Genomic DNA, 17,877 nt, shown 5'->3' on the forward strand with positions numbered 1-17,877 from the left:
TCTCAGTTTCAAGTAATAAAGCACTTGGAGTTGTTTGCTTAGCAGAAGGGATTCAATTTCATCTGGAAAACAAGGGGTCAGTTGAGAAGGTACCTGCCATCTGGGACCATCCATGACTTTATTATTTTGTGAAACTTGGTTTTTAATGACTTGTGTATATGCTTAACAGCCCACCTAGAATGTGGCCTGTGAAGGGGAAGGCCCATTGGCCATGGTGGGTACCCACTAGATGGTGAATGAGTGAACAGGTTTCCTGCATAAATCCAGGAAACCTTGGGATGAAAAACCAGTAGCCCCATGAAGAAAGCATCAATCATACTTTGTAATTTTGCCACATTTGCTTTCCAATTTTTTTTTAGAGATTTCCTGGAAATAAATCTTCGGGCTGATCCCTGGCTACCTCCTTGATCTGATCTCCTATCAGTCCTTCTTGTAGTCCTTGTACTGTATCCCCCACTAGCCTCCCTGGTGTTTCAGAACCTGCCAAGCACACTCCCATTTTGGGGTCCTTGCTAGATATTCCCTCTGCCTGGAATGCTCTTCCCCAAATATCTAAGTAGTTCACTCTCTCCTTTTATGCAAGTCTCTGCTTAAACTTCATTCCTGAGAGAAACCATCACACTCCACATTTTAGTCTATTTACCTCCCTTTATTTTCACCATAACACTCACTATGCAGTATATCTTTATCAATTTATTGTTCCCAATCTCTGGAATAATCCTGAGCATACAGGAAACACTCAGGAAGTATTTTCTGAGTGAAAACATCAATGAAAGCAAGACAAAAATCTATTAAGTACTTGATTTGTGAATTAAAGTTTTCCCCAACCCAGTGCTTCCACATTATTTTTAGAGTTCTTCTGTCCATTTCACATCTTGTAGTTTTTTGCCTCTTTGCCTCTGCTCCTGTTGTTACCCCTTCCATCCCTTTTCCTTCAACCCTAGATACTTACCAAGTACCAAATCCTACCAGTCACTGTCCAAGTTCTTCCTTTTCTTTGAAATCTTCACTGATCACACTTACTATCTCTCCATTTGGAACCCATAGGGCCATTGCACTTCCTCATCCTCCCGTCTCATGTCTAATTCATTTTTTACCTCTGCCTGTCTTAACTCCTCAACCTTAAGCTCCATGAGTAGAGACTATGCATGTGTATTTCTATTTTTCATACTTCGCATTTTCATATACATTTAATGCATATTTGTATTATATTGGCTAGAATAAGACATGTATTATTAACAACTTTGTATCTAAAAAGGAGTAAAGATGAAAGTGGAGTCACTCTCAACTTCTTTCCTAAAGAGATAACCACTGTCATTATTTAGACACCTGCTATGGTTGGAATGTTTGTCCTCTCAGGAACTCATGTTGAAACTCAGTTGCCATTTTAATAGTGTTATGAGGTGAGGCCTTTCAGAAGTGATAAGGCGGTGAGGACAGAGCTCCCACAAATGGGTTAATCTTGTTACCATGGTAGTGGTTATCGTGATAGTGAGTTGTTATAAAAGGAGTCTGGCCTCACGTGCTTCCCTCTTTCACATGCTCTTGCCTGCCCTTCCACCTTTCTGCTGTACAATGACTCTGGCTAGATGCTGGTGCCATGCTCTTGGAATTCCTAGCCTCCAAAACGGTGAGCCAAACCCATTTTGCTCTTTATACATTACCAATCTGTGGTATTCTGTTGTAGCAGGAGAAAATGTACTGGGACAGAAAATTGGTACCAAGACCAGCATTGTTGGAGTAATAGATACCTGAAAATACACAAGTGGCTTTGGAACTGGGTAATGAGTAAAGGCTGGAAGAATTCGGAGGAGCAGGCTATAAAAAGCCTAGATTGCTGTAAATGGAGCATTGAGAGTGATTCTGGTGAAGGCTCAGAAGAAGAGAAGACTGGGGAGAGTTTTGAACTTCTTAAAGATTACCTAAGTGGTTGTGACCAGAATGTTGCTAGAAGTATGGACAGTAAAGGCCATCCTGATGAGGTCTCAGATGAAACTGAGGAACAAGGTATTGGAAACTGGGACAAAGGCCATCCTTGTTATAAAGTAGCAAAGAACTTGGCTGAAATGTGTCTATAACTGAGGGCTTTGTGAAAGGTGGAATTTAAAAGTGATGAAATAGGATATCTAGCAGAAGACATATTTAAGCAGCAAGGCATTCAGGCTGATGCATGGCTACTTTTAACCGCTTATAGTAAGATGCTAGAGGAAAGGAATGATTTAAAGATGGAATTTATAATGAAAAAGGAAGCTATGTGAAAAGATTTGGAAAATTTACAGCCTGGCCATGTAAACAACAAAAAAAGCATTCTAGTGTGGAACCAAGAGACCATTTACTGAGGAGATTAACACAGACAGAAGGGAACCACCATCAATACAATGGGAGATAGACCCTGAAGGCATTTCAGAGATCTTTGAGGCTGCCCAGCTCATCACAGGCCCAGAGCTCTAAGAGGGCAGAATAGTTTGAGGGGTTGGGCTAGGAGCAACCTACACAGGCTCAGTGCCCAGACCCACCTCACATACCTGCTTCCTGCATGCCAGCACAGTGCTCTTTCACTGCTCCCACCATGGCTCAAGCAGGTCCATGTGTGACTCAGGCCACAACTTCAGAAGATGCAAGTGGCAAATCCTGGTTGCATCCATGTGGTGTTAAGTTTGCAGGCATGCAGAATGCAAGATCTATGGGGGCATGGCTTCCTCCACCTAGATTTCAAAGTGTGTTGCAAATAGCCTGGAGCCCCAGGCAGAGACTTGTCACAGAAGCAGAGCCACTGCAGAGAGCCCCGACTATGGCAATACTACACAGAAATGTGGGGCTGGGGTTAGTGCCAGAGATGCCACAGAGAATCCTCACTGGGGTAATGCCTAGTGGAACCCTGGGAGCAGGACTGCCACTGAGACTCCAGCATCATGGAGTTACTAGCATACCACTAGCCCGCTACTAGCCTGTTACTGGCATGTTACTAGCCTGTGAGAGGAGCAGGCAGGAGACTCCAACCTGTGAGAGCTGAAATGTGGGCTGGGCCTAGGAAAGCCGCAGGAGTGGGGCTGCCTAAAACCTGTGTGCCCAGGATGCAGAAAATGGAGTCAAAGATTATTCTCTAAATTTAGGGCTTAAAGTGTTTTCTCCCATTGGGTTTTGGACTTATTTGCAGTCTGTTACTCCTTTCTTTTTGCCTATTTCTCCTTTTTGGAATGGGACTGTCAATCCTATGCTTGCCCCACCATTGTATTCTGGAAGTAGATAACTTACTTGATTTCACTGGCTCACAGCTATAGGAATATGCCTATGGATGAATCCTGTCTGGTGTGGTGTCTCACCCACATCTGATATAGATGAGACTCTAGACTTTTTTTTTTTTTTTTGGAGATAGGGTCTCACTCTGTCACACAGGCTGGAACTATAGTAGTGTGATGACAGCTCACTGCAGCCTTGACCTCCCAGGCTTAAGTGATCCTCCCACCTCAGCCTCCTGAATAGCTGGGATTACAGGCATCCACCACCATACCTGGCTAATTTTTTCGATTTTCTAGTAGCGATGGGGTCTTGCTATACTGCTGGTCTCAAACTCCTGGGTGCAATTGATCCTCCCGCCTCAGCCTCCCAAAGTGCTGGGATTACAGGTGTAAGCCACCATGCCTGGCATGAGACTCTGGACTTTTGAATTGATGCTGGAACAACTTAAGACTTTTGGGACCATTGGGATAAAATGAATCTATCTTAGGCCAGATGCAGTGGCTTATGCCTGTAATTCTAACACTTTGGGAAGCCAAGGCAGGCAGATCAATTGAGCTCAGTACCAGCCTGGGCAACGTGGTGAAACCCCTTCTTTACCAAAAATGTAAAAATTAGCCAGGCATGGTGGCACATACCTGTGGTCCCAGCTACTCCGGACACTTAGGTGGGAGGATCACTTGAGCCTGCGAGGTGGAAGTTGCAGTGAGCCGAGATCATGCCACTGCACTCTAGCCTGGGTGACAGAATCAGATCCCATCTCAAAAAAAAAAAAAAAGGAAAAAGAAACAAATATATTTTGTATGTGAAAAGGATATGAGTTTTGTAGGGCCAGGGGCAGAATGCTATGGTTTGGATGTTTGTTTTCTCTGAAATTCATGTTAATATTTAATTGCCATTGTAACAGTATTAAGAGATAGGTAGGGCCTTTAAAAAGTGAATGGGTCATAAGGATGAAGCTCTAATGAATGGATTAATGCCATTATGAAGCGAGTGGGTTAGTTATTGTGAGAGTAGGTTGTTAATGTTTTCTTTCCTTTTCTTGTTTTTTTTTTTTTTTGTTGTTGTTGTTGTTTGTTTGTTTGAGACGGAGATTCTGCTCTGTTGCACAGGCTGGAGTGCAGTGGCATGATCTTAGCTCATTGCAACCTCCGCCTCCCTCAGCCTCCCTAACCTCGTGATCCACCTACCTTGGCCTTCCAAAGTGCTAGGATTACAGGCATGAGCCACCACGCCTGGACAACAGATATTGTATTTCTATTAGATGGCACTGTTCTGAACCGTGAGTTTTCCTAAAGGGTTAATGAAACTTTCTTAATTTCTTCTAAACTTACTGGTTCATTGAATTTTTCTCTCTCTCCAGAATAAACTTCTATCATTTATATTTTCCTCAAAAATTTTTGTTTTTTGGCCAGGCGCAGTGGTTCACACCTGTCATCCCAGCAGTGGGAGCCCGAGGCAGGCAGATCACTTGAGGTCAAGAGTTCGAGACCAGCCTGGCCGACATGGTGGAACCCCATCTCTACTAAAAATACAAAAGTTAGCCAGGCATGGTGGCACAGGCCTGTAACCTCAGTTACTCGGGAGGCTGAGGCACAAGAATCACTTGAACCTGGAAGGCACAGGTTGCAGTGAGCCGTGATTGTACCATTGCACTCCTCCCTGGGTGACAGAGCAAAACTCTGCCTCAAAAAAAAGGCCGGGCACGGTGGCTCACGCCTGTAATCCCAGCACTTTGGGAGGCCGAGGTGGGCGGATCACGAGGTCAGGAGATGGAGACTATCCTGGCTAATACGGTGAAACCCCATCTCTACTAAAAATACAAAAAATTAGGCTGGCGTAGTGTCAGGCACTTGTAATCCCAGCTACCTGGGAGGCTGAGGCAGGAAAATGGCATGAACCCAGGAGGCGGAGCTTGCAGTGAGCCGAGATCAAGCCACTGCACTCCAGTCTGGGCGACAGAGCCAGACTCTGTCTCAAACAAAAAGTCTTTTTTTCAAATATATTTTCAAATGTGTGAGTATAGTGCTTTGCTTATTTATAGAGTTTACAGTAAATCAGCTTTGAGATGCATTGATAAATTCTGGTTTTATGTTTTTTGGTTAATTGCATATCTGCTTTGATGTTTATGATTCTTCTAACATTTATTGATTCTAATATATTTTTAGAATCAACAAATTACTTTTCCTTAATCATGAGAATTATACTTTCATTTTTTCTTCTGGTTTGGGAAAACTTCCAGTTTTTCACTATTTCATGTTCCATAGGATATTTTTTCTCATAATACTACATTTAATGATAAAACAGGATTATTTCCTGCATATAAATTTTGTTGTTTCCTGTCCTTTCTTGCTCTGCAATCTATTTTTCTAGAGAAAGCAATCACACTTCACTAAAAAAAGAATCAACAATAGTTTATTTAGCGTTTAACATGTTCTGGGGATATGCTAACTTCTTTGCCAGAATTATCATAGCTAGTCCTCACGATAGTTCTGTGAAATGTGTGCTTGAGTTACTCCCAGTTTGCAGATGGGAAAACCTAGTGAAGGAAGATTAAGAGACCCAGCCACGGTTGCTCCGCTGTTCTCTGTGGGCGTCACACTTCATAAGCCTAACTTGAAGTCATTCTCTTATTTATCTCATTATAGTGTCTATTACACATGGTGCTTGAAAAATACCTCTGTATCGCAGATGTCTAGTGTCAGAAAATCAACAGCGTTTATACTAAGACTCAATTGTCAGGCATTTATTACATGTAGTTATATTTAGTGTTAAATTGCTCCGTGATACCACTATGGTTGCACTCTTGGGTTTCCCATAACAGCTTAACAAAAAATCTACTAATCATATGAGATAAGGTATAAGGTCTATAAATAATTGTTTCATTTAATCATCAGAGGTAGAGGAGAAATAGATGCCAATTAACCAGTTAAAACATTTTATTTCTGGGCCGGGCGCGGTGGCTCAAGCCTGTAACCCCAGCACTTTGGGAGGCTGAGACGGGCGGATCACGAGGTCAGGAGATCGAGACTAGACGGGCGGATCACAAGGTCAGGAGATCGAGACCATCCTGGCTAACACGGTGAAACCCCGTCTCTACTAAAATACAAAAAATTAGCCGGGCGTGTTAGCGGGCGCCTGTAGTCCCAGCTACTCGGGAGGCTGAGGCAGGAGAATGGCGTGAACCCAGGAGGCGGAGCTTGCAGTGAGCTGAGATCCGGCCACTGCACTCCAGCCTGGGCGACAGAGCGAGACTCCGTCTCAAAAAAAAAAAAAAAAAAAAAAAATTTATTTCTGGCCGGGCGCAGTGGCTCATGCCTGTAATCCCAGCACTTTGGGAGGCCAAAGTGGGCAGGTTATTTGAGATCAGGAGTTTGAAACCAGCCTGGCCAACATGGTGAAACCCCATCTCTACTAAAAATACAAAAAAAAAAAATTAGCTGGGCATGGTGGCAGATGCCTGTAATCCCAGCTACTTGGGAGACTGAGTCTGGAGAATTGCTTAAACCCAGGAGACGGAGGTTGCAGTGAGCTGATATTGTGCCACTGCACTTCACCCCGGGTGACAGAGCAGGACTCCATCTCAAACAAACAAACAAAAAAAAAACCCAAAAAATTATTTCTAATTTTGTGGGTACATAGTAGCTGTATATATTTACAGAGTACATGAAATGTTTTGATAAAGACACACAATGCATAATAATCACATTGTGGAGAATGGGGTATCTGTCCCCTCAAGCATTTATCCTTTGTGTTACAAACAATACAGTTCTATTCTTTTAGCTATTTTTAAATGTACAATTAAGTTATTATTGACTACAGTCATCCTGTTGTGCTATCAAATAGTAGGTCTTATTTATTCTTTATATTTTTCTCTTTTGTATCCATTAACCATTCCCCCATCCCTGCTCCAATTACCTCTTTCAGCCTCGGGTAACCATCCCTCTACTCTCTATGCCCATGATTGCAGTTGTTTTGATTTTTAGATTCTACATATAAGTGAGAACATGTGATGTTTGTCTTTCTGTACCTGGCTTATTTTACTGCATGATCTCCAGTTCCATCCAGATGGTTGCAAATGATAGGATCTCATTCTTTTTTATGGCTGAATAGTACTCTATTGTGTATACATACCACATTTTCTTTATCCATTCATCTGTTGATAGACACTTAGGTTGCTACCAAATCTTAGTTATTGTGAATAGTGCTACAATAAAGGGGAGTGCAGATATGTCTTCGATATATTGATATGCATTCTTTTGGGTATATACCCAGCAATAGGATTTCTGGATCATATGGTAGTTCTAGTCTTAGTTTTTTGAGGAACCTCCAGACTTCATGGTGGTTTTAATAACTTACATTTCCACCAACAATGTATGAGGGTTTGCGTTTCTCCACATCCTCACCAGCATTTGTTATTGCCTGTCTTAGATATAAGCCATTTTAACTGGGATGAGATGATATCTCACTGTAGTTTTGATTTACATTTTGCTGCTGATCAGAATGTTGAGCACCTTTTTATATGCTTGTTTGCCATTTGTATGTCTTCTTTTGAAAAATATCTATTCAGATCTTTTGTCCATTTTGTGATTAGATTATTAGTTTTTTTTCCGATAGAGTTGTTTGAGCTCCTTACATATTCTGGTTATTAATTCCTTGCCAGATGGGTAGTTTGCAAATATTTTCTCATGTTCTGGATATCTTTTCACTTTGTTGATTGTTTCCTTTGCTGTGCAGAAGCTTTTTAACTTGATGTGATCCCGTTTGCCCATTTTTGTTTTGGTTGCCTGTGCTTGTGAGGTATTATATAGGAAATTTTTGCCCAAACCAATGTCCTGGAGAGTTCCCCAATGTTTTCTCGTAGTAGTTTCATAGTCTGAGGTCTTAGATTTAAGTCTTTATTCCATTTTGATTTGATTTTTGTATATGGTGAGAGATAGGGGTCTAGTTTCATTTTTCTGCATATGAACATCTGGTTTTCCCAGCACCGTTTATTGAAGATACTTTTTTTTTTTTTGAGACAGAGTCTTGCTGTGTTGCCCAGGCTGGAGTGCAGTGGCACCATCTCAGCTCACTGCAAGCTCCGCCTCCCGGGTTCACGCCATTCTCCTGCCTCAACCTCCTGAGTAGCTGGGACCACAGGTGCCTGCCACCTCGCCCGGCTAATTTTTTGTATTTTCAGTAGAGACGGGGTTTCACCATGTTAGCCAGGATGGTCTCAATCTCCTGACCTTGTGATCTGCCTGCCTCGGCCTCCCAAAGTGCTGGGATTGCAGGCGTGAGCCACCACACCCAGCCAGTTTTCTTTTTTTGATGTGTCTTTTCTGGTATTGGTATCAGGATAAAACAGGCTTCATAGAATGAGTTTGGACGTGCTCCCTTCTTCCCTATTTTTCAGAATAGTTTGAATAGAATCAGTGTTAGTTCTTTCTTAAATATTTGGTAGAATTCGGCAGTGAAGTCATTGGGTCTCAGGCTTTCCTTTACAAGGAGACTTTCCTTCTTTTTTTTGAGACGGAGTCTCGCTCTGTTGCCCGGGCTGGAGTGCAGTGGCAGTGATCTCGGTTCCCTGCAAGCTCCGCTACAGGGAGATGTTTTACTGCAGCTTTGATCTCTTTACTTGTTATTGGTCTGTTCAGGTTTTGGAGTTCTTCCTGGTTCCATCTTGGTAGGTTGTATGTGTCTAGGAATTTGTCCCTTTCTTCTAGATTTTCTAATTTATTGGTATATAGTTGCTCATAGTAGACACTAATGATCCTTTGAATTTCTGCAGTATCAGTTATAATGTCACCTTTTTCATATCTCATTTTATTTGGATCATCTCTCTCTCTCTCTTTTTTTTTTTTTTTTTTTTGAGACAGAGTCTCGCACTGTCACCCAGGCTGGAGTGCAGTGGTGCGATCTTGGCTCAGTGCAATCTCCACCTCTGGAGTTCAAGCTATTCTCCTGTCTCAGCCTCCGGAGTAGCTGGGATTACAGGTGCCTGCCACCACGCCTGGCTCATTTTTTAGTAGAGACAGGGTTTCACTATTTTGGCCAGGCTGGTCTCAAACTCCTGACCTCGTGATCCGCCTCCCCATCCCCTGCCTTGGCCTCCCTAAGTGCTGGGATTACAGGTGTGAGCCATTGCACCTGGCCAGATCATCTCTCTTTTTTACTTAGTCTGGCTAACGGTTTGTCAGTTTTGTTTATTCAAAAAACCAACTTTTTGTTTCACTGATTTTTTAATATTGTTTTCTTCATTTGAAATTCATTTATTTCTGCTCTGATCTTTATTATTTCTTTTCTTCTGCTGATTTTCGGTTGGTTTGTTCTTGCTTTTCTAGTTCTTTAAGATGCGTTGTAGATTACTGATTTGAAGTTTTTCTCTTCTTTTTTTGGTGTAGGCACTTAGAGCTATAAACTTCCCTATTAGTACTGCTTTTGCTGTATCCCATAGATTTTGGTATGTTGTGTTTCTATTATCATTTGTTTCAGTGACTTTTTCAATTTCCTTCTTAATTTCTTCATTGACCCACTGGTTATTCAGGAGCATGTTATCTAATTTCCGTGTGTCTGTATACTTTTCAGACGTTCTCGTTATTTATTTCATTGTGGTCAGAGTTGCTTGATATCATTTCAATTTTTTGGGTGTTTTAAGACTTGTTCTTTGACCTAACATATGGTCTATCCTTGAGAATGATTCTTGTGCTGAGGAAAAGAATGTATATTCTGCGGCCATTGGATGAAGTGTTCTATCAATATCTATTAGATACATTTGATCTATAGTGCAGATTAAGTCTGATGTTCCTTTGTTGATTTCCTTGCTGGAAGATCTCTCCCATGCTGAAAGTGAGGTGCTGAAGTCTCCAGCTATTATTTTATTGGGCCTATCTCTCTCTTTAGCTCTAATAGTATTTGCTGTGTATATCTAGGTACTCCAGTGTTGGGTGCATGTATTTTTAAAATTGTTATATCCTCTTGCTGAATTGATTTATTTATCATTATATAGTGACCTTCTGTGTCTCTTCTTACAGTTTTTGTCTTGAAATCCATTTTGCCTGATAGAAATATAGCTACTCCTGCTCTTTTTTGGTTTCCATTGGCATGGAGTACCTTTTTCCATCCCATTATTTTCAGTCTATTTGTGTCTTTATAGATGAAATGTGATTTTTGTAGACAACAGATCATTCAGTCTTGTGTGTGTGTGTGTTTAAATCCATTCAGCTATTCTGTGTCTTTTGATTGAAGAGTTTAGTACATTTACATTCAATGTTATTATCGAATGTAATAATGTTTTTATCGAATGTAAATGGACTAAATGCTATTATTGATAAGTAAAGACTTAGTCCTGTCATTCAAACTTATTATTGATAAATAATGACTTAGTCCTTCCATTTTGTTGTTTCCTAGTTTTGTGGTGGTCTTTTCCTTCTTCCTGTCTTCCTTTAGTGAAGGTGATTTTCTCTGGTGATGTGATTCAGTTTCTTGCTATTTATCATCTATCATATATCTATCTTTTTATATCTTTTTGTATCTATCGTATAACCTATTATTTTAAGCTGGTAACAACTTATTACTGTTTGCATAAACAAACGAAAAAACAAATAAAAGAAAACTAATAAAAACTCCATGCCTGAAGTTTACCACCCTTCCCTTTTTTAACTTTTTGTTATTTCTATTTGTATCTTATTGTTCTGTCCATGTTTTGAAAAGTTGCTGCAGTTATTATTTTTGACTGGTTCATCATTTAGTCTTTCTACTTAGGATGAGAGTAGTTTATACACCACGGTTACAGTGTTACAATATTTGTGCTCTTCTGTGTACTTACTAGTACCAGTGAGTTTTATACATTCACGTGATTACTTATTACTCATTAACATCCTTTTCTTTCTGATTGAAGTACTCCCTTTAGTATTTTTTATAGGACAGGTCTAGTGTTGATAAAATCCCTCAGCTTCTGTTTGTCTGGGAAAGTCTTTATTTCTCCTTCATGTTTGATGGATATTTTTGCCAGATATACTATTCTAGGATAAAAGGATCTTTTGGTATTATTTTAATATTTGATATTCCTTCAGTACTTTAAATATGTCATGCCACTCTTTCCTGGCCTGTAAGCTTCCCATGGAAAAGCCTGCTGCCAGATATATTGGAGTTCCATTATATGTTGTTTGTTTCTTTTTCTTTTTTCTTTTTTTGAGATGGAGTTTCACTCTTGTTGCCCAGGCTGGAGTGCAATGGTGCGATCTTGGCTCACTGCAACCTCCGCCTCCTGGGTTCAAGCGATTTTCCTGCCTCAGCCTCCCCAATAGCTGGGATTACAGGTGTCTACCACCATGCCTGGCTAATTTTTTGTATTTTTTAGTAGAGATGGGGTTTCACCATGTTGACCAGGCTGGCCTTGAACTCCTGACCTCAGGTGATCCACCCACCTCGGCCTCCCAAAGTGCTTGGATTACAGGCACATGACCACTGTGCCTGGCCATGTTTCTTTTCTCTTGCTGCTTTTAGGATTCTTTCTTTATCCTTGATCTTTGAGAGTTTGATTATTAAATGCCTTGAGGTACTCTTCTTTCGACTAAATGTGCTTGGTATTCTATGCCTTCTTGTACTTGGATATTGGTATCTTTCTCTAGGTTTGGAATGTTCTTTATTATCCGTTCGAATAAACTTTCCATCCCTATCTCTTTTCCTGCCTCCTCTTTAGAGGCAAATCTAAGAGTTACTGAATTTGTGGATTTTTAGATCCTACAGGCTTGCTTCATTGTTTTTTATTCTTTTATTTTTGTCTCCTCTGACTGTGTATTTTCAAATAGCCTTTTTTTCCCTGCCCAGGCTGGAGTGCAGTGGCGTGATCTCGGCTCACTGCAAACTCTGCCTCCCAGGTTCAAGCAATTCTCTGCCTCAGCCTCCCGAGTAGCTGGGATTACAGGTGCGCACCACCATGCCCAGCTAATTTTTGTGGTTTTAGTAGAGACAGGGTTTCGCCATCTTGGCCAGGCTGGTCTTGAACTCCTGACCTCGTGATTCACCTGCCTTGGCCTCCCAAAGTGCTGGGATTATAGGCATGAGCCACTGTGCCCGGCCTCAAATAGCCTATTTTCAAGCTCATGAATTTTTTCTTCTGTTTGATCGATTCTGCTATCAAAATACTCTGGGCTGGGCACAGTGCCTTACACCTGTAATCCCAGCACTTTGGGAAGCCAAGGCGGGTGGATCACGAGGTCAGGAGATTAAGACCATCCTGGCCAACATTGTGAAACCCTGACTCTACTAAAAATACAAAAATTAGCTGGGTGTGGTGGTGCATGCCTGTAATCTCAGCTACTCCGGAGGCTGAGGCACAAGAATTGCTTGAACCCAGGAAGTGGAGGTTGCAGTGACACAAGATGGCGCCACTGCCCTCTAGCCTGGTGACAGAGCAAGACTCCTTCTCAAACAACAACAACAACAATACTCTGATGCAGTCTTCATTATGCCAATTGCATTTTTCAGCTTCAGAATTTTTGCTTGATTCTTTTTAATTATTTAAATCTCTTTGTTAAATTTATCTGATAGAATTATGAATTATTTCTCTGTGTTATCTTGAATTTCTTTGAGTTTCCTCAAAACAAGTATTTTGAAGCCTCTTTCTGAAAGGTTACATATCTTTCTCTCTTCTGGATTAGTCCCTGGTACTTTATTTAGTTCATTTGGTAAGGTCATTTTTTTCCTGGAATGTCTTGATACTTGTAGATGTTTGTCTGTGCCTGGGCATTGAAGAGTTAGGTATTTATTGTAGTTGTCACTGTCTGGGCTTGCTTGTACCTGTCTTTCTTGGGAAGGCTTTCCAGATATTTCAAAAGACTTTGGTGTTGTGATCTAAGATATATCTGCTTTGGGGTGAATTCTGCCTGGCCTGGGATTCACTCTTCAGAGCAGTGGGCTTCCCTCTGGACCAGGGCAGATCCATAAATGCTGTACAGGAGCCAAGTTCTGGAATTGAGGACCCCAGGAGCCTGCTTGATGTTTTATTCTTCTGTGGCTGAGCTGGTATTTAAAGTGCAAGACAAGGTTCCGTTTACCCTCTGCTTTCCTCAAGCAGAAGGAGTCTTGCCGCGTAGCCACCACAGCTGGGAATGTGCTGCGTTTCACCCAAGGCCCTCAACATAGTACCTGGGTATTGCTGCTGGTTATTCAGGGCCCAAGGGCCCTTCAGTTAGCAGGTGATGAATCCTACCAGGACTGAGTCCTTTCCTTCAAGGCATCAGGTTCCCTTTTGACCCAAAGTATGTCTAGAAATGCTGTCAAGGAGTTAGGGCCTGGAAAGACAGCCTCACACCCCTGACAGGTGCCCTATCCTGCTGTGGCTGACCCGATATCCAAGATGCAAGAAAAATCCTCCCCACTCTTCCCTCCCCTCTCCCTGAGTGGAAGGAAGGACTCTCTTTTGGAGCCATGAGCTGTGTGGCCTGGAGTTAGGGGAGGGGAGGCACCCCTCCTGCAGCCACCCCAATTTGTGTCTCGGGAGGTTGTGTCCCCCCTGCCCAGTCTGCTGTCTCTGGGCCCAGTTCAGCACTAGGACTCACATAAAAGTTGCAGTCCTTGTGGCCTAGACTGCCTTTTAAGTTTATTAGGGCCCCTGGGCACTTTAGCCCGCTGTGGTCTGTGGCTAGGCTTGTGGAAACTCAAGTCCCAACTGCTGGGATCAGCAATTCCCCTCTGGCCAGGACTGGTTTGAATACTCCCTCTGTGGACAGACATCAGCTAAGTTTGGTCCAGTTTTCTCTTCTGCCGTAACAGAACAGCACTGAGTTCAGTGGCTCATAATTGCTATGCTCTTCTTCCATCAGCGCCCATAAATGCTCTCCATACCACACCACAACGACCTGGCGGGTAGGGAAGGGGTGGCATATGCAATTCAAGGCTGGCTTTTGCATCTCTTCAGTGCCTCTTTCAGTGAGATGAAGTTAAAACCAGGTACCATGACTGCTCACCTGATTTGTAGTTCTTATGAAGGTATTTTTAATATAAATACTTGTTAAATTGGTGTCCTTGCAGGGGGTGATTGGTGAAGCCTTCTATTCTGCCATCCTGCTCCGCCTCTCCAATTAGCCACTTTTAATACCTTGTATCTTCAACTGAGAATTTTTGAAGTCTCACTTACATCAATATTATGGCAGAAAAGGAGAAATCACACACAGCTTGTCTTTGGATGACCAAAAGCAAACCCTTGTCTTTTTTTTTTTGCCTCTAAACGCAATTCCATTTGGTATCAAATACCTTTTAACTCAGCTATAGTATAGTCTCTTTTAAGAAGATTTACATATTTAATAAAAACAAGTGACTATGACTCACTAATATGTGTTTCTTTTCTTTTCTTTCTTTCTTTTAAAGATAGTGTTTTTAGAAGAAGCATCTCAACAAGAAAAACTGGCCCAAGAATGGTGCTTCAAGCCATGTGAAATCAGAGAACTGAGCCACCAGTAAGTTGTTACTTCTTCCCTTTTACTGGGTGCCACTAATAAGCTTAAATTATAGAACACCTGCTTTGAGAGACAGAGAAGCTTTAAAAATATATTAATTTTAAAATAATTATTTTTTATGAATTATTTGTTAAGGGAGGAGATGGGAAGGAAAAGGTAAATAGTAAGCTGAAGGATGGAAACTTAAGCGAGCTAGAGGCTGCCATCGTCCATCCATTTCTTTAGCATATATTTGTTGAGCATGCTATGTGCAGTACCTAGGGTCTGGAGGTGAAAAAGATCTTCAAAGTCCTTGTCCTCACAGGGTTTACAGTTCATGGGGGACAAAGACAGTAAATAAGCAAACAGATACCTGAGCATGACCATGGTAGATTGTGGTAGCTTCTACAGAGGAAGGGAACAAGGTGGGGTGGGTATGATAGATGTTAACTATTAAGAAGTAGGGAGGAGGCCAGGTGTGGTGGCTCACGCCTGTAATCCCAGCACTTTGGGAGGCCGAAACGGGCGGATCATGAGGTCAGGAGATCGAGACCATCCTGGCTAACAAGGTGAAACCCCGTCTCTACCGAAAAATACAAAAAATTAGCCAGGTGTGGTGGTGGGCACCTGTAGTCCCAGCTACTCAGGAGGCCGAGGCAGGAGAATGACATGAACCTGGGAGGCAGAGCTTGCAGTGAGCTGAGATCACACCACTGCACTCCAGCCTGGGCGACAGAGCGAGACTCTGTTTCAAAAAAAAAAAAGAAGTAGGGAGAAAAGAGTATTTGAGAATCAATTGGTTGGGGAAGTTCAGAAGCCCACTTGAGCTGTGATATTATATATCAAATACTTTTAGTGGTTTTTAATATTTGTTATATTTTATATATAACATATACTTAATATATGTTATACAGTTTTTAAAGAAATGATTGGGCCAGGCATGGTGGCTCACACGTATAATCCTGGCACTTTGGGAGGCCAAGGCGGGTGGATCACCTGAGATCAGGAGTTCAAGACCAGCTTGCCAACATGGGGAAACCCTGTCTCTACTAAAAATACAAAAATTAGCCTGGTGGCACATGTGGCACCTGTAATCCCAGCTACTCGGGTGGCTGAGGCAGGAGAATCTCTTGAAGCCAGGGGCAGAGATTGCAGTGAGCCAAGATGACTCCACTTCACTCTAGCCTGGGTGAAAGAACAAGACTCTGTCAAAAAAAAAAAAAAAAACAGAAAACCAAAAAAAACTCTGTTTCCTCATAGCCTGCTTGATATGTTTTATGGAAATGGGAAACCTTTTTTTGATTATAATTTTTATTTTATTTTATTTGATATTTATTTTACTTTAAGTTCTGGATACATGTGCAGAATGTGCAGGTTTGTTACATAGGTATACATGTGCCATGGTGGTTTGCTGCACCTATCAACCCTTCATCTAGGTTTTAAGCCCCACTGCATTAGATATTTGTCCTAATGCTCTCTCTCCCCTTGCCCCCCACCCCCCAACAGGCCCTGGTGTGTGATGTTCCCCTCCCTGTGTCCATTTGTTCTTATTGTTCAACTCCCACTTATGAATGAGAACATGCAGTGTTTGGTTTTCTGTTCCTGTGTTAGTTTGCTGAGAGTCATGGCTTCCAGCATCATCCATGTCCCTGCAAAGGACATGAATGGGAAGATGTTTTTAAAGCTAAAATATTTTATCTTGTTTCAGGCCAAATAAGTTCCAAGGCCAATAAAAGTGGTACCATTTATATTCTGATAACACTGATAACTTGGAAATTGACTTTCACATAATATAGAGGAACATTGTTTCACATAATAGAGAAACATTGAACTAGGAATTAAAATACCTGGTTTGAATCCACAGACTACTTTTGCAGATGTTAAATGTGAAGTAAGCCACTTTCCCTCTTTGAGCTCATCTAGACTATGAAGCTCATCTCTGGTCATAGTCCAGAGAGACAGAGTAACTGTTTATAAAGTTTCACTCCACCTGCAGCTCTACTCACATCCCTTGCCTCCTTGCCTCTCCCTGCTGCCTCTCCATGGACTTGGAAGTGTGTGGGTGGTGGGCATGGTAATGAATATAGTAGCTTCTGCTGTTACCGTCTACCTCCTCTTCCCAGGTTTTCACGTGAGAATCTGTGATGAGGAACAACTGACGTTGATAGTCTCCTCCTTGTGTGTCTTTGGGATGCAGGATTAGAAGAAGGCTTGGAACTAGTTGAAGTGGAGGCTGAGATGGGATGAGAGAATGGTGGAAGTGGTTGTAGGATGGGGAGGAGGGTAAACGTAACTGTGGGTCTTCACGTCCTTTTCTTCCTCTTTATGAGGTTGCTTTTGAAATTAAATCCATCAGAAACGCAGATTCTGGGGGCCGTATGTAAGCACTGCACACAAAGAAGTAGTAACATAAGAAATAATTTAAATTTTAGTAGAAGACTGAAGTCTTTGAAGAAAAATTATCTTTAAAATGCAAAGAGATTCTTACAGCAAGCACACAAGTTATGTGCAGTTGAATTTAAGTCATGATTAAAATACCATAAAGGGATGTCTCAGACAATTTTTAATAGACTTGGCCCAATACACAGTGTGTCTACAAGTCTATCTCAGTACCGTGTGGATTTTTTAAAAATGAAAATCACAGCTGGAGTACCATGGGCAGTGCTGTGGTAGGAGTGAATCAGACGGTGGCCATGGACCGTGGACAGGTTTGCAGGGCCAGGATTAGGGTGAAGGGAGTGAGGCATTCACCTCAGGCACAAAATTTAAAAGCAGCGGGGGAGGGGCAAAAATTCAGTAACCAAGATCAATACTTTTCAGGCAATATTTTAAAATAAAAAAATGAATGCATGGCCGGGTGCAGTGGCTCACGCCTGTAATCCCAGCACTTTGGGAGGCCGAGGCGGGCAGATCACTTGAGGCCAGTAGTTCAAGACCAGCCTGGCAAACATGGTGAAACCCCGTCTCTACTAAAAATATAAAAATTAGCCAGGTGTGGGCCGGGTGTGGTGGCTCATGCCTGTAACCCCAGCACTTTGGGAGGCCTGGGTGGGCGTGCATCACGTGGTCAGGAGATCGAGACTGTCCTGGCTAACACAGCAAAACCCCGTTTCTACTAAAAATACAAAACATTAGCTGGGCATGGTGGCGGGGGCCTGTAGTCCCAGCTACTCGGGAGGCTGAGGCAGGAGAATGGTGTGAACCCTGGAGGTGGAGC

General features: G+C 42.0%; 1 protein-coding gene across 5 annotated transcripts in view; it reads left to right on the forward strand.

The window, feature by feature from the left end:
- GDA (guanine deaminase) overlaps window positions 1–17,877 on the forward strand; it is a 114,420-nt gene that overhangs the window by 42,037 nt on the left and 54,506 nt on the right. For 3 of the 5 annotated variants that reach the window (XR_002731858.2, XM_023213417.2, XM_023213416.2), the window contains exon 2: window positions 14,593–14,681. Coding sequence is in view for 3 of the 5 variants with exons in the window: in XM_023213417.2 (XP_023069185.1) it covers window positions 14,593–14,681 (89 nt within the window). In the remaining 2 variants the exon portion in view is untranslated. Of the gene's footprint in view, window positions 1–14,592; window positions 14,682–16,007; window positions 16,048–17,877 lie in introns of all 5 variants that reach the window. The other 2 variants (XM_023213419.1, XM_023213418.1) reach the window with 2 other exon arrangements.

The sequence above is a fragment of the Piliocolobus tephrosceles genome, chromosome 14, assembly GCF_002776525.5.
Source record: "Piliocolobus tephrosceles isolate RC106 chromosome 14, ASM277652v3, whole genome shotgun sequence".
NCBI classification, from domain to species: Eukaryota; Metazoa; Chordata; class Mammalia; order Primates; family Cercopithecidae; genus Piliocolobus; species Piliocolobus tephrosceles.